General features: G+C 23.5%; 1 protein-coding gene across 1 annotated transcript in view; it reads left to right on the plus strand.

Annotated features, from left to right (window-relative positions):
* The window catches only part of LOC117172766 (ribosome biogenesis protein BOP1 homolog), a 44,397-nt gene that overhangs the window by 24,671 nt on the left and 3,356 nt on the right, over positions 1–16,370 (plus strand). The window contains exons 4-7 of the mRNA XM_033360971.1: positions 1,862–2,071; positions 11,335–11,612; positions 14,499–14,598; positions 14,731–14,926. Of these exons, the coding sequence (XP_033216862.1) occupies positions 1,862–2,071; positions 11,335–11,612; positions 14,499–14,598; positions 14,731–14,926 (784 nt within the window). The remainder of the gene's footprint in view (positions 1–1,861; positions 2,072–11,334; positions 11,613–14,498; positions 14,599–14,730; positions 14,927–16,370) is intronic.

The raw sequence follows: 16,370 nt of genomic DNA on the forward strand, positions 1-16,370 counted from the left end.
AATAAATATAAAATAGAAGAAATCGAGTAAGTTGAAGAAATATTTAGAAGTTTTGAGAAAATTCAAAATTGATTAAAAATTTGAAATGATTTGAAATAATTTAAACGAAGTGTCTACGTGTACTGATAGTGCCCGGCTATTCTTTCCAAAATTTCGTAGAAAATATTGCACGGCCTAGTTTGAAACCAAATACAGATTTTGGCAGATTTCGAACATTAAATTTAAAAGCTTTTTAATAAATAAAATTTTTTAAGATTGCTGGGGAGATTAAAAATGATTTTTCTTAATTATTTGATATTCGAATAGTTTTAAAACATATTTAGGAGTTGTGAAAAAAATTTTAATAATATTTTTGAATTTGAAAAAATTCGAAACAAAATGTAGAAGTTTCAAAATCTTGAAATAAAATTCCGAAGCATTTTAAGGATTTTTAAACCATTTAAAATAAAAAAGAATTTAACTTTAATCTAAACAGAGAATTTTCAATCTTTTACATATTTATAGTAGGAACAAGAATTTATTCAGAATAACCGAGAATTTTAAATTTTAACAAATTCTGAGCTAGCACTGAAAATTTTCGTAAAGGAACAAAATTCTGAAGTGGAACAAGAAATTTTTCCAAAGAATTATAATTCTGAGTTGAAGCGAAGAATTTTCAAATTTTAACCAATTGTGAGCTGGAACTGGAATTTATCCCAGAGAATAAAAATTTTTAATATAGAAAATTAATTTTTTCCAACAAAATTATTGTTCTGTGTTGAAACGAGGTATTTTCGAAAAAAATTAAATTATGAATTGGAACAGGGAATTTTTACAAAAAGTTATAATTCTTACAATTAGTTTAAATGGAAAATTTTCGAAAATAATTAAAATTATGGATTTAAAAATAGAATTTCTCGAAAACAATTAAAATTCCGGATTTAAATAGGGAATTTTCAACTTTTGAACAATGATAAAAGTTTAAAAATTATTAATTTTTTAGTTTAACTGCATTCAATTTAAAATTGCATTTAAAATTGCAAAAAAAAATCGATTTTTTTGCATAGATCGAAAGAACATTTCAAAAATATGCTGTTAAAATTTCAGAGCGAAATTCGAAGCAGTATTGATTCTATCGCTACTTTTGTAACGCCTATTTTCATGTACCGCGAACTTTAAACGCGTTTTTCTCGACAACAGTTTTCTTCAATTATCCGATTTTGTGCCGGCGATTCTTCAGCGAATTTTTGACCTACATAAGAAAAATATCATTTTAAAGGAAATTCAATTATCTAATCCATAAACTAGAAGGTTTTTCAAAAAAAATTGTTTAACTATTTTTTTGCAATAACAATAAAAAAAAAACTTTTCTCAACATTTTTTTTTTTAAATCTGCCATTTTTTTGAAAAACATTAAAATAATTTTAAATTTAGTTTATGGATGAGATTTTTATGTGACAATAACAAAACAATTTGATTTTTATGATTGAGAGTAACACAACAGCTATAAAGCACGGCACAAATTGAGAGGAAAAATAAACTTATTACCTTCAACGTGTTCTTACTTCTTAATTGTTTATAATGATTGTGTGAAATTTTTTTTTTTTTTGTTTTTTTAAATAATAAACAAGAACTTGTCAAATTTTCAAATAAAAATATTGAATAGTCTTTGAGAAAAAAAATCCCAAAGTTCCCGTCAATTTTTCGTCAACTTTACACACCTACCCCCTTAAATATTATACGTGCAAATTATTGAGCATTTGAATACAAAATTTTTGAATGAAACAAATTTTGAAATTCAATTTTGGAAGTTTCTCACCAAGTATTATTAAGTTATTATTTTGAAATTTTTCAATAAAATCGTGAATTGATTGATCCGCAGTTTGGGAAATAGCGACCGGCCGTTGCGTAAAAGTCGTTCCATGTGGCGGAGTTATAAGAAGTGTGGCATGGTGTCCGAATCAAGCAATTTCATTAATAGCAGTCGCAGCTGAAAGAAAAGTACTTTTAATCAATCCTGGAGTGGGAGATCATGTTATCACGAAAAAGACTGATCAGCTTCTGGAGATCATTCCGGACAGTGATATTATAGGTAAGCAATTTGTCTCATTTAAATTAGGCAAATTTTGCGGGAAACTATAAAAAAAAAGTGGCTGCCGGTCATGGAAAACCTGGAAATCGGGAAATTTTGTTGACTAGGAAATCAGTAATTCCGAAAAAAATGGCGAATTTTTCAATCAATTTTGTTTCTTAGATCATGTCCATATGTATTTATGAATTTTCTTGAATTCCTTTGAAATCTTTTACGGTATTTTATAGGATTCGCATAGATTTTTAATAGATTTCAATATAATTTAATTGGATTTTAAAGAATTTCAAAGAATTTCAAAGAATTTATGGTATTTTGAAAAGATTGCACAGAGTTTGAAATATTTTAAAAACCTTAAAATATTTTAAACATTGTGAAATCTTTTCGTATCATTTGAAACCTTTCAATGACTATTGAAAATTCCTTGGAATTTTTTAAAAATACACAAAGATTTTTAAAATCCTGGGGTCACTTCAAGTTATTTAAATATATTAAAAATTCCTTGGAATTTTTTCAAAAACCCTAATTTATTTCAAATCCTTTGAAACCTTTGAAGAGCTCTAAAGAAAATCCTTGGAATTTAAAAGATACCCTAAAATCGTTATCCCTTTACATTATTGAAATCTATTACAAATTCATTGAAATGTTTCAAAACTCAAAAATATTTTAAATCTTGTAAATTTGTTTTAAATCCTTTGAATCTTTTACCATTTAAAATCTTTTGGAATCTTTTGAAACCCTAAAATATTTCATATCCTGTGAACTCTTGTGAAATCCCTCGAATCTTTAAATATTTCCTGAAAATTTTTAATGTCCTAAAATATTTCCAGTATTTAGAAATATTTCGAAATATTTTTGGTTTTTAAAAGATTACAATGAATTTTCATTACATTTTAATAATGTGAAGGGATTCCAAAGGATTTTAACGATTTCAGGGTATTTTTTTAAATTCCAAGGACTTTTTAAGAGTTCTTAAAAGGATCTAAAGGATTTCAAAAGATTTCACAGGATTACAATTTTTTTTCTATCGTTTTTGACAAGATTCCAATGAATTTTTAATATGTTTAAATAATTTGAAGGGATTTCCAAGGATTTCAAAGATTTTAGAGTATTTTTTCAATATCGAAATATTGTTCAAGAGCTTTAAAAAGTTTCAAAGGATTTCTAAAGGTTTCAAAAAACTAGAAATGTTTTAGGGCACTTTGAAAATTTCCAAGAAATTTGTAATTAACTTCAATATTTTAAAGGTAATCAAAATAATTTAGAAAATTTTCTGGTATTTTCAAGATGTTTAAAAAGTTTCAGAATATTATCGGGATTTCAAAAGATTTCACAGGATTTGAACTATTTTAGGTTATTTCAGTCATCACAGAGTGTCACCGATTCACTTTTTGTCACCTATTTTCAATTTTATCACCTTTTTTCACCTATTTTATGAATTTGTCACCTTTTTCTCCCATTTGGGGATTTCTTATCTTTTGTCACCTTTTACATTTGAAAAAGTACAATTTTATTCAAAATTAAAACTTGCACACCAAATACAGTTTTTATTAAACTTTCCTAATCGACGAATCATGAACCAAATGATAGAATTTTCAAACGGAGGTGTTTAAACTTCAACCAGGAAGAGTTGTATTTTCCAAAATAATCTTACATTTTTAATTTGAAAAGATGAATATTTTACAAGCCAGTTTAATTTTGAAGCAAGGAAGACGAATTTTCAACTAAAAAATATAATTTTTCTAACAAATAAGGATTTTTACAACAAAATGAGTAAGTTTCTATCCAAAACTACAAGTGTTTAATAAATCAGTTGAATTTTTTATAAAAAAGATTATTTTTTAAGAAACTAGTTGAATTTAGATTAATTAGAAAATAAAAATATTTTTTTTTTTCAATTAAAAATAATAAGCTTTGAATCAAAAATGATCAATTTTTAACCAAAGAAGATGACTTTTAAACAAAACAGTTAAATTTTCAACCAACTATTAGAATTTTTAACCAAGAGATGAATTTTCAGCCAAAAGGGGATATTTTTGTTTAGCAAATAGTTTAATTTTCTACTCAAAAAGACGATTTTTAAAGTAAAAGAGAATTTTTCAATCCAAAAAGTATCAATATTTGACAAAAAAATATGGCTTTTTAACAAAATAGTTGAATACCGTTTGAGTTTGAAAAAGAAATATAATACTCTTTTTGTTTTGTTTTTAATAAAAAGAACGAACTTTCAATCGAAATAGATTTTTTGAACCAAGAGGTTAATTTTAAACAAAAAAGGGTGCCTTTTTAAGAACCTAGTTCAATTTTCAATAAAATAATTAACTTTCAAACAATTTGTATAATTTTGAACTAAACAGCAGAACTATAATAGTAGAATTTTCAATAAAAATTATTAACTTTCAAATATAAAAGGGGAATTTTCAAAATCTAAAAAAAAAGATTTGTCTACCGAAAGAAAAATTTTTAACCAAAAAATATGAATTTTCTACAAAAGTGTAAATTTTCGACCAAAAACGATGACTTTTTTTTAAAAAAGCGTTAAATTTTCACAAAAAGTATGTTTTTTAAGTTAAAGAGATCATTTATTAAACAAAAATATAATAATAGACTTTTCCAATGAAAAGAAATAATTTTCAATCAAAAAAGATTTATGTTCAACCAAAAAATATTAATTTTCAATTTAAAAAAAATCAATTTTCTGCCAAACAATATAATTTTTCGTCCAAACTCGATTACTTTTTTAAAAAAGAGTTTTATTTTCATTAAAATAGTTAAATATTTAAGTAAATAGTAGAATTTTTAACCCAAAAAAATTATTCATTAAAAATTCCACTCCTTGGTTGAAAGTTGAACGAATTTTTTTTAATTTCATTTTTTTCATTGAAGATTCATAATTTTAGTTGATAGTTTTTTTTTTGGTTAAAAATTAAATAAAAAATTCTCTTTGTTGTAAACAAGTTTTTTTTTATTACATGTTCTTTTTTTTAAATTACATTGTTTAATGGAGAATTAGGCTGTTTGGCTTGAAAATTCAACAAATTGTTATAAAATTAAACTGTTTTGTAGAAAATTCGTTTTTGTTTTTCTTGAAAATTCATTCTCAATGAAAATTTATCGACTCCATTTTTGGTTAGAAATTTAATTTTTCTGTCAAAATCTAATCATGTTGAAAGTATATACTGTTTGGTAAAACATAACCGTTTTTTTATTTTTTATTAAAGTCTTGTTCTAAAAATATCAACTATAACTTTTTTTGATAAACATTAATCTTTTTTGTTAAAAATTCAACAATTTGCTTAAAATTATTTTTCATTCTTGACTGCAAATTTTTTTCTTGCGGGAAAATTCACTTTTTGGTAGAAATTTAATCTTTTTTGGTTAAAAATGCAACTTCTTCGTTGTTTTAATTGAAAATTAATTTACCTCAGTGGAAATTCATCTGCTTAATTTGTTGGTTAAAAAATGAACTTTTATGGTTTAAAAATGCAGACTATTTATCTTTTTTGTTTGAAAAATCAACAAATGTAAATCAAAATGTAAATCAAAATGTAAAAAATATTTTTATTTTATTTTTAATTGAAAATTAGTTCTCAGTGAAAATGTAAATACTCCATTTTCAGCGTGGCCATTTTAATCAAAGAAAAAAAAACATTTGGGCATCTCTCTGTTTACAACAAACTACAACTTGTTTGTTTTATTTAACATTTGTTTATGACTTATTTGTCACCTATTTAAAAAAAATGTCACCTATTCACCTTTTTTGACAACAATAGGTATTGTGATGACTGTTATTTAAAAAATTCCAAAGAGTTTTTAATATATTTCAATAGTTTGAAGGGACTCCAGGGTTTGAAAGATTTTAGGGTATTTAAAAAAAATTCAAGGAATTTTTCAGAGCCTTAAAATGTTTCAAAGGATTTCGAAAAGCTTCAATGAACTAGAAATGTGTTTAGGGCGTTTTAAAAGTTTCCACGGGATTTTAAATTAAATTCAATAATTTAAAGGTGTTCCAAAAAATTTTAAAGAATTTAGGGCATATTGAAGAACATTAAAAAGTTTCAGCGAATATTTAAAGATTCGATGGATTTTACAAGAGTTCACAGGATTTGAAATATTTTATGGTTTCAAAACATTCCAAAATATTTTCAAAGATTTTAGGGTGTTTTAAAAATCCGGAAGAATTTGCAAGAGCTGTAAAAAGTTTAAAAGGAATTTAAAATATTTCAAAGAATTAGCAATAATTTAGGGCATTTTTAAAAGTTTCAAAGAATTTTAAAGGATTCAAGGCATTAAAAAAAAATACAGGATTTGACATATTGCTGGGTTCTAAAAGATTTCAATAATGTAAAGGGATTCCAAAGGATTTTAACGATTTTAGGACATTTTTTTGTTTTGAAATTGCAAGGAATTTTCAAGATCTCTTAAAAGGTTTGAAGAGTTTCAAAAGATTTCACAGAATTTGAAATATTTGTGGGGTTTGGAATAAATTCAGGGAATATTAAAAGATTCGAGGGATTTTATCAGAGTTTACAGCATTTATAAGATTTTAGGGGTTTAAAAGATAAAAGTTTAAATGAATTTCAAAAGATTTCTAAGAACTATAAATAATTTAGGGCATTTCAAAAGTTTCACGAAATTTAAAAAGATTCAAGGAATTTAAACAAAATTGACAGAATTTGAAGTATTTTTTGGTTTTAAATGATTCCAATAAATTTTTAATAGATTTAAATCATTTCAAGGGATTCCAAAGGATTTTAAAGATTTCAGGGTAATTTTTTAAATTCCAAGGAATTTTCAAGAGTTTGAAAAAGTTTTAGAGAATTTCTAAATACTTTGAAGTACATTTAAGACTTCCAAAGAATTTTTTAGACTTTCTAAAAGGTTTCTAATTACTTCGCAGAATTTAAAATATTTTAGGGCTTTTGAAAAGATTCCAAGACATTTTTTAAATATATTTTATTATTTATAGTTATTCCAAAGAATTTTAAAGGTTTTAAGGTATGTTAAAAAATTCGAAGGAATTTTAAAAGATTTAAGGGACTTTAAAAGAATTTACAGGATTAACAATATTTTAGGGTTTTAAAAGATTCCAACGCATTTTTAATAGATTTCAGACATGTTGACGGATTTTAAAGGATTGAAAAGATTTTGGAACATTTTGAAAGTTTCTAAGTAATTTTTAATATATTTCAATTATTTAAAGACATTCCAAGGCATTTTAAAGACTGAAGGGTATTTTTCTAATTCATTGAATTTTTTCAGAACCTAAACAGGTTTAAAGTGATTACAGGATAAAAGAATTTGAAAATTTTTTCTGCATTTAAAAATATTTCAAGGTATTTTCAGGAAATTAAAAAAAATCTTGGTATTTCCAAGGATTTTAATGATTTATAAACTGTTATATTTTTTAATGTTTATAAAGATTCCAATAGATTTTAGAAGATTTCCGAGCATTTCAATAAATTTTCGGATTGTAGCAAATATAAAATTTCATCGTTTTTCATGAGATATTTTACTATTTTAATGGATTTCAAAGAAGTTATTCACAAGAAATCAGGGATTTCGTGGAAATTTTAAATATATTTGGAATTTAACCTGAGTTCTTATCACTTTATTCTGAATTATTTTCAATTTACTTGAATTCTTCTAAATTCACTCAATTCTACTCAATTCAGTGGATTTATTATTTTAATTAATCTTGTAAACGCACCTTGCATTCCTTAGGCATTCTTAAATTCTTTCGAATGGTTACATTGCAATACGCCATCTGGTGGCAAAAATTAGAACTAGAAAGAGTAGGTACGATTTTAAAGATGAATTTTAATTTGTGTATCAAAACTTCTTTTACGATTTTTTTGTGAAGTTTGAAGTATTTATTAGGAACTTAAAATACTTTTTCATCTAAAACAAAGTGTTTCATACGGAATTTACATCTTAGCATTGAAAAAACACACTTTTTGACATAAATGTTTTTCTAAAAAAAAACCTTTGTTCCATTTATTGTAATTTCCAACAAATTACGAACCAAAATGAAATTATTTCGAAGCAAAAACGAACTCAAAGTAAATTTTAATTGATTTTTACATGAACTTTTTACGATCTACAAAATGTGACCTTAAAGTTAGGTTAGAGTTCGTATTTCGATTTCAATTTTTCAGTGTTTAAGATGGAAATTCAATCTAAAAGTTTTAAATTGTATAAAATTTTATTTTCAGTATTGAATAGTAGTTTTAAACTTGATAAAACAATCATAAAAAGACATTAACAAATTAAAATGCATCTTTAAAATTCGACCTACTTTTTCTAGTTTCCGTTCTTGACACCAGGTGGCGAGATGTTTGACAATATTCCCAATTATCTTTAGAGTTCTTAAATTCCCGAGAATTTAAGTTCAGGTTATATAACCGAGAATATGACAGAATTTAGGAGAATTTAAAAGAATTTAAGATAACTTATGATTTTTAACAATATTTTTATTGTTCAGGTTATATCAGCAGTGGATATAAATTATTTTCAAGCACAGAAATATTCAGGAAATACAGTGTTATACATATACAAATTTAAAATTTTCAAATGTATTACTTTATTTCAAACAAAAAAAAAGTTTTTTCTACTTTAAAAAATAACTCTTTTTTAACCAAATACTGGAGTTTTCAACAAAATAATTGAATTTTGAACATAATAGTAGCTGAATATTCAACCTAAAAAGATTTAATAATGATTTTTTTTACAAAAAAACGCGAATTTTGAAAAGTTCCATTTCCTGTTAAAAAAATTAATTCGCAACAAAACAAAATAAGTATTTTCCACTGAATTTGACCCTAGTAGTTGAATTTTTAATTAAAAAAGATTAATTTATAAGAAGATAATAAAGCTTTTAACCAGCGAGATAACTTTTAATTTAAAATATAAATCATTAATAAGAAAGTGATTTCTTAACAAGGCGATTCAATCAAATCTTTTTAACATATTAGTTGAGTTATTGAGCAAAAAAGAACGATTTTTAACCAAAAAGTTGCATTTTCATACAAAAAATGAAATTTCTTCTATAACAGATGAAGTTTTAAATCAAAAAGATAAATTTTCAAACAAATAGTTGAATTTTCGGTTGAAAAAGATTTTAGTCGAGTTTTCACGATAAAACTATACATTTTTAACAAGAAATAATTTTCTACAAAAAAATTAAATTTTCAATCCAAAAAGAAGAATTTTTAACCAAAAAGGATGACTTTTTAACAAAATTGATGAATTCTCTAGAAAATAGTTGCATTTTTATCAAAAAATGTGAAATTTGTCTTAAAGCAGAAGAATTTTTTTTTACAAAAAAGTTGAGTTTTTATACAAAAAAGATTCCAGTTAACTCAGTAACAATAAAAATTGAATTTTTTAAACAAAAAAAAAAGTTTTTACGAAAAAAATTGAATTTTGAATCGATAAAGACGAATTTTTTCAACCAAAAAGGATGCATTTTTAACATAATACATAAATTCTCTACCAAATAGTTGAATTTTTATCAAAAAAAAAAAACAATTTTGTACTAAAACAGATGAATTTGTAATAAAAACCAATTTATTTATAAGTGTAACTTTCATCCAGAAAATATTTCATTTCATTTTTCAACACCATCATATAAATTTTAAACAAAAAGTCAATTTTTTACGAAAAGACAAACTGTCAAAAAAAAGAGTTGAATTTTCAACCGAAAAGTTAACGAACAAATTCAATTTTCTATTAATAAAAATAAATTCTGAGATTCTCATAAATTCTCAGAGAATTTATTTATTGGTTATATTCTCGGTAATATTCTCATTCTCGTTACCGTTCTCCAAGTAATATAACCGGCCCAGAACTCTAATTGTCTTATACCATTTGCAAAAAAATCTATATCAAAAATGTTGCAAGATTAGAATTTTGGTCTTAAATATTAATTTATTTTTGATGTTAGTTTTTTTGGCCAGAAGAATGTATTAATAATTTTGATGTGAATTTTTTTTTCTACTTGATCTGTAATCAATAGTTTCTTAATATTGATTGAAAATTGTGAAATAATGCTCTCTAGCTCCGCTGGGGTTGGAGCCCAGGTCTTTCAGATTTCCGGTCTGATGATGCTAAAGAGCATTTTTTCACAATTTTAAATAAATAATAAAAAATATTGATTATAGACTATTCAAACAAAAAAATTAACATTAAAATTATTTAAATATTAATTGTCGGAGGAAATGAAAAGTTAGTCAGGAAAAAGTCAACGAATTATGAAAATGAAGTTACACGGCCACTCTGGTAAAAAAAATAGAATAATAAGAAATTGATGCAAGCCCCTGTAAAAAAACAAGAATATAACGACCAAATTTGGATCACATCGAACAAACAAAAAACAAAAAAATCCTATTGTAATCTGAAAAAATAAATAAATAATTTTCGGACAAAAATAAAAAAGAGGAATGAAAAATGAGAAAAAAGTCATTTTAAACTTAAATTTATATTTTATAAACTTAATTATGGCATTAATACAGATAATTTTTTTTAAATTTAAGTAATTAATTATTATTTTTTTTTAAATAAAAAATAATTAAAAATTAAATTAGTTTTATTTTGTTAATGTTAAATGAATTTGTTTAATAATTATAATAAATTAAAAATAAAATTTAAATATTGAAAGAGAAAAAAAATATTCTAAGAATATTAATTATTTTATTAAAAATTATTTTATAATTAAAATTAATAATTGTTATGAATAAAATACTTCTTAATCTTAATAATATTCCAACCACATCCCCATCCTTCTTTTTTTCTTTCTTCCTTTTTTTTTATTTTTATTATCATCAAATTGCAATAAAATAAAATTCAAAATAAGAAAAAAAATATATAAAAATTGCATTACCAGCGTTTTGGTACTTGTACCCTTATCCTATTTGGGTAAGGGTACTGTACAAATACCGAAACGCTAATGCAATTTTCCTTTTTTTTCTTATTTTAAATGTTATTTTATTGCAATTTGATGATAATAAAAATAAAAAACGAAAGAAAGAAAAAAAGAAGGAAGGGGATATGGTTGGCTGGCTTCTCATTTTTCTTTCCTCTTTTTTATTTTTGCCCGAAAATTATTTTTTTTTTATTTTTTTTTTTCAGAACAGTAGGATCTTGATCAATTTGATTATTGTACATTACATAGGATTTTTAATTTTGATTTTAATCTAATTTAAATTTCTTAAATTTCAATAATACAAAATTGCGTTCTTGTTAAACTTTTTTTATTTATTTGACAGTCACTGAGAGGATTCAAACAACAGTTCAGTGGGAACAAGCGGAAGGTGATCTCTATAAAAATGGCATCAGGGTAGTTTTGAACCATTTCAAAATCGTGAAACAAGTAACCTGGCACGGAAAGGGAGATTATTTTGCCACTGTTATGCCAGATGGACAGAATCGATCAGTGCTAATCAATCAATTATCTAAAAGAAGATCGCAGCTTCCTTTCAGGAGGCCCAAGGGTCTCATTCAGTGTGTTCTTTTCCATCCGATCAGACCATTTTTGTTTGTTGCTGTAAGTATTTTTTTTTAACATTTGTTTATTTATTATCCTTACCTGGAAACCTGGTAAAATCTCCAATTGTCAGATAATTTTTATATGTCTGAAATCTATAGGGAATTTTTTCGAGGGCGTGCTTCATTTTTTTTTTTAAATTTCCATATTAAACTAAATAACAATGATTATTAATTTGTAAAAGTAGCTTTATGTTATTGTATTTCACTATTTTGATGATTATACGTTTTTTTTTTTTAAATTAATTTTTTAACTGACAATTTGACTACGCCAGTTCAATATTCCATCATTTCAGTAAAAAATGTATCTCTTTTGTTGAATTTTATTTATTTTAAAATTTAACTATTCAATTTTTGGTTAAGAATTCATGTTGTTTTGTAGAAATGAATTTTCTTGTTCGAAAATTCATCTTTTTCATTGAAAATTTAATTATACTTACAGATTCATCATTTTTTAGTTGAAAGTTCATCCTTTTTAATTAAAATTCAACTATTTTAGTTAAAGATTGTTCATATTAGTTAAAAATTCATCTTTTTTGTTTAAAAATTAACTATCAAAGTTAAAGATTTATCATTTTAGTTAAAAATTAATTACTTCCTTTAAAATTACAACTATTCCAATTGAATATTCCATCATTTTAGTTGAAAATTTATTTAAATGGTTGAAAGTGAATTTTTTAACTTAAAATTTAACTATTATATTTTTGTTTAACAATGTATCTTTATTAGATGAGGATTCACGTATTTTGTTGAAAATTCATCTTTTTTGGTAGAAATTACTCTTCTTGGTTGAAAATTCAACTATTCAGTTAAAGATTTATCATTTGAGATGAAAAGTTGATTTTTTTTCTCGAAAATAATATTTTTTTTAAGATTTTTCAAAACTCAAATTACAACTTTTCCAGTTCAATATTCTATCATTCTATCTGAAAATTCATCAGTTTGATAATTAATCTTTTTTAATTAAAAACTTAAACTATTCTAGTTGAAGATTGATCATTTTTAGATAAAAATTCCTTTCTTTGGTCAAACAATAATTTGTTTACCTACGAATTTAACTATTTAAATTTTTTTACAATTTATCATTTTTGGTTGAAAATTTATTTATTTTGTGGAAAGTTCGTTTTCATTAGTAAAAATCAATCTTTTTGGTTGGAAATTCGACTATTTCAATTAGATATTTCATCATTTTACCTGAAAATTCAACATCTTAGTTTAAGATTAATTTTTATACTGAAATTTTACTATTCAATTTTTGGTTGACAGTTTTTTTTTTTTTTTTAGATAAAAAATCATGTATTTTGTTAAAATTTCTCTTTTTGGTAGAAAAAAATCTTCTGGGTGAAAATTCATATTTTTTTTTAGAATTTAATTATTCAAGTTGAAAATTCACCATTTTAAGGGAAAATTAATCTCTTTCGTTGAACATTAATTTTTTATCTTTAAATATAACATAAGTTATTATATTAAATTCATTGTTTTGGTTAAAAACTCATTTTTTTTTTTTAAACTTAAACTATTCTAGATGAAAATTCATTTCTTTGGTTAAAAAATAATTTTTTATCTACAAATTTAACTATTTTTTTACAATTTATCATTTTTAGTTGAAAATTCATTTATTTTGTGAAAAGTTCGTTTTCATTAATAGAAATCAATCTTTTTTCTTCAAAATTTATCTTTTTGATTGGAAATTTAACTATTTCAATTAGATGTTTCATAATTTCCCCTGAAAATTGAACAGTTTGGTTTATAATTAATTTTGTCACTGAAATTTTACCATTCAATTTTTTGTTGACAATTTATCTTTTTAGATAAAAACTCATATATTTCGTTGAAAATTCATCTTTTTGGTAGAAATTAACCTTCTGGGTTGAAAATTAATCTTTTTTTTTTATTTAAAATTCATTTATTGTAATTGAAGATTCATCATTTTAACTGAAAATTCCTCTCTTTGGTTGAATCTGAATTTTTAATATGCAAATTTAACTTAAATTTTTTGTTCGCAATTTATCATTATCATTTGAAAATTCATCAATTTGGTTTCAAATTAATTTTTTTAACTCGAAATTTTACCATTCAATTTTTGGTTAAAAATTGATACATTTAAATAAAAATTTACGCATTTTGTTGAAAATTCATATTTTTTAGTCTAACTTAATATTTTTGGTTGAAAATTTAATTATTTCAGTTAAAGATTAATTATTTGATCCGAAAATGTATATTTTTTTGTCTAAAATTCTACTATCCCAGTGAAATATTAATCATTTTTGTTTAATATTCATCAGTTCGTTTGAAAATTAATTTTTCTGATTCAAAATTTAAATATTCCATTTATGGTTGAAAACTCTTATTTGCTTAAAAATAATTTTAAAAATTAATAATAATTTAGTAGTACTCATAGTAATTAAAAAAATGCAATAAATCTTAAGTATAAGAAGAAGATAAAATAAAAATTTGAATTATTATTTAAATTCACGGACTTTTAGAAACAAATTTGAGAAATGAATATGGTTTTAACATTATTTAATTAATCGATTGTGCTCATATATTTAAGAATATCTTGTAATATAATTTTTCAAAGCTTTCTAAACTAAAAATAAGAATTGAATTCCTAGAAACTGGAAAAAATACATTATTTATAATAAAATCGCAAAACTCTATTTATATTCCGAATCGATTGTTTAAAAAAAAAATGCGAAATATTTGAATGGCTCTTTTTTATACTATTAATCAGAGGTACTTTTACTTTCAAAAAACTGAAATATTTTAAAACAATTCTATATTTCAAGCTTTTATAATTCCAGTCCCATAAATCTAAAATTATTTTAATTTAATGATTCTACTTTGAAGTTTAAAAATTTAAATTTGGGCTCATTTAAAATTTCAGACCCAGCGAAATGTGCGAGTTTACGATCTTGTAAAGCAGGAAATGGTGAAAAAACTGCTCTCCAACTCGCAATGGATTTCCTCAATGGCTATGCATCCAGGTAAGATCGTTTATTTAATCAGAAAAGCTTTAATTTATATCAGTATTTTAACAAATAATTTCTAATTATTATTCTCTGAATCCTATTTTCAATTATGATTATTATTATTTTTTATTTTTTGTAATTTTCTAGGAGGCGACAACGTTTTGGTGGGAACTTATGATCGAAAGGTGGTTTGGTTTGATTTGGATTTGAGTACGAAACCGTATCAAACTTTAAGATTGCATGGCACTGGAATTCGCAGCGTTGCGTTCCACAAACGATATCCTCTATTCGCTTCAGGAGCAGACGACAAAGGACTTATTGTCTGTCATGGCATGGTTTACAAGTAGGTTTTTATTTCTTTAATTGACAATTAAAGTTGTTTAAATATTTCATTATTATTATTACAATGTTTTTTTTTTTTGTTTCTTTTTTAAACTACAAGAATTTTGAAGTGAGAGAATCAAAATTTTTTGAAATAGTAAGTCTGCGACTTTCATAATTAAACAACTTTAAATCTAAAACGAAACAAAAAACGGGGGACCTTGCAAATTTTAGCTCTGAATTTTCAAGTTTCAAATTGTACCGTTTTAAATTAAAACCTTCATATTTGTACGATTTTACATTTATTGCTTAGGAAATAAAAAAATTCAAAGTTAAATGTGCTTATAAACTTTCTATTGGATATAAAAAAATTCAAATTATTAGCGTTGAAAGATGGACAAAAAATTATAAGCGTTAAAACCAGTCGAATTTAAATTCGAAAGCTAAACCTGAAAAAAAATCAAATTTTAAAGCTTTAACTTTAAAACTTGACAAATTTGTAACTTTCTTATATTTAATTAAAAATTATTTAGTTTGCAGTGCAATGTATAAAAATTATTCCATCTAATAAAAATTATGAAACGAAATTCTAGAAAATTTCGCCCGATTTGTTGTTGAATGCCTGATCGATTTTATACTGTATAAATATGACATTAGGTTTCTGCTCTCAGTTTTTTCTTTATAATATTTTGGAATTTTGTAAGCCGAAATTTCCAAATGAAAAATTTCAATTCTAAAAATGTACTTCTAGAAGAGAACATTTAAATTGTAAATTATTCGTTAAAAATAAAGACCACAATTCTGTTCTTAACTTTTCGACCAAATGTTTAAAAAATGATAAAAGGGGGAAAAAATTCAATTTATAACTCGTTGATAACATTTATTTCTGAATGTTTTAACATTATTGATAAAAAAAGAACATTTTAAATGTATTTTTTTTATGTTGGGGAAATAATTCTGAAAAATGAAATTATAGAGTAAAACGGACAATATCTGAATTATTTATAATATTTTTCTTCAAGCTTTTGAGTTTTTCAGGATCTTAAAACATAAAAGGAAAACTTTGAATTATTTCAATATATATTTCGAAGTTTTAAATGTTTTAAAAAGATTCTACAATAATTTAAAAAATTTAGAATATTTAAATAAATGTAGATTTTTGAAAATTTTGAATTAATTCAATATATATATATTTCGAACTATTTCAATATATATTTCGAAGTTTTAAATGTGTTAAAAAGATTCTAAAATAATTTAAAAAATTTAGAATGTTCAAATGAATGTAAAAAATGTAGCTTTTTGAAAGTTTCCAAGTATTTCAATGTATATATTTCGAAGTTTTAAATGTCTTAAAAAGATTCTAAAATAATTAAAAAATTTTAGAATATTTAAATAAATGTAGATTTTTGAAAATTTTGAATTATTTCAATATATATTTCGAGGTTTTAAATGTTTAAAAAATATTC

Source organism: Belonocnema kinseyi, chromosome 5 (genome assembly GCF_010883055.1).
Source record: "Belonocnema kinseyi isolate 2016_QV_RU_SX_M_011 chromosome 5, B_treatae_v1, whole genome shotgun sequence".
NCBI lineage: Eukaryota > Metazoa > Arthropoda > Insecta > Hymenoptera > Cynipidae > Belonocnema > Belonocnema kinseyi.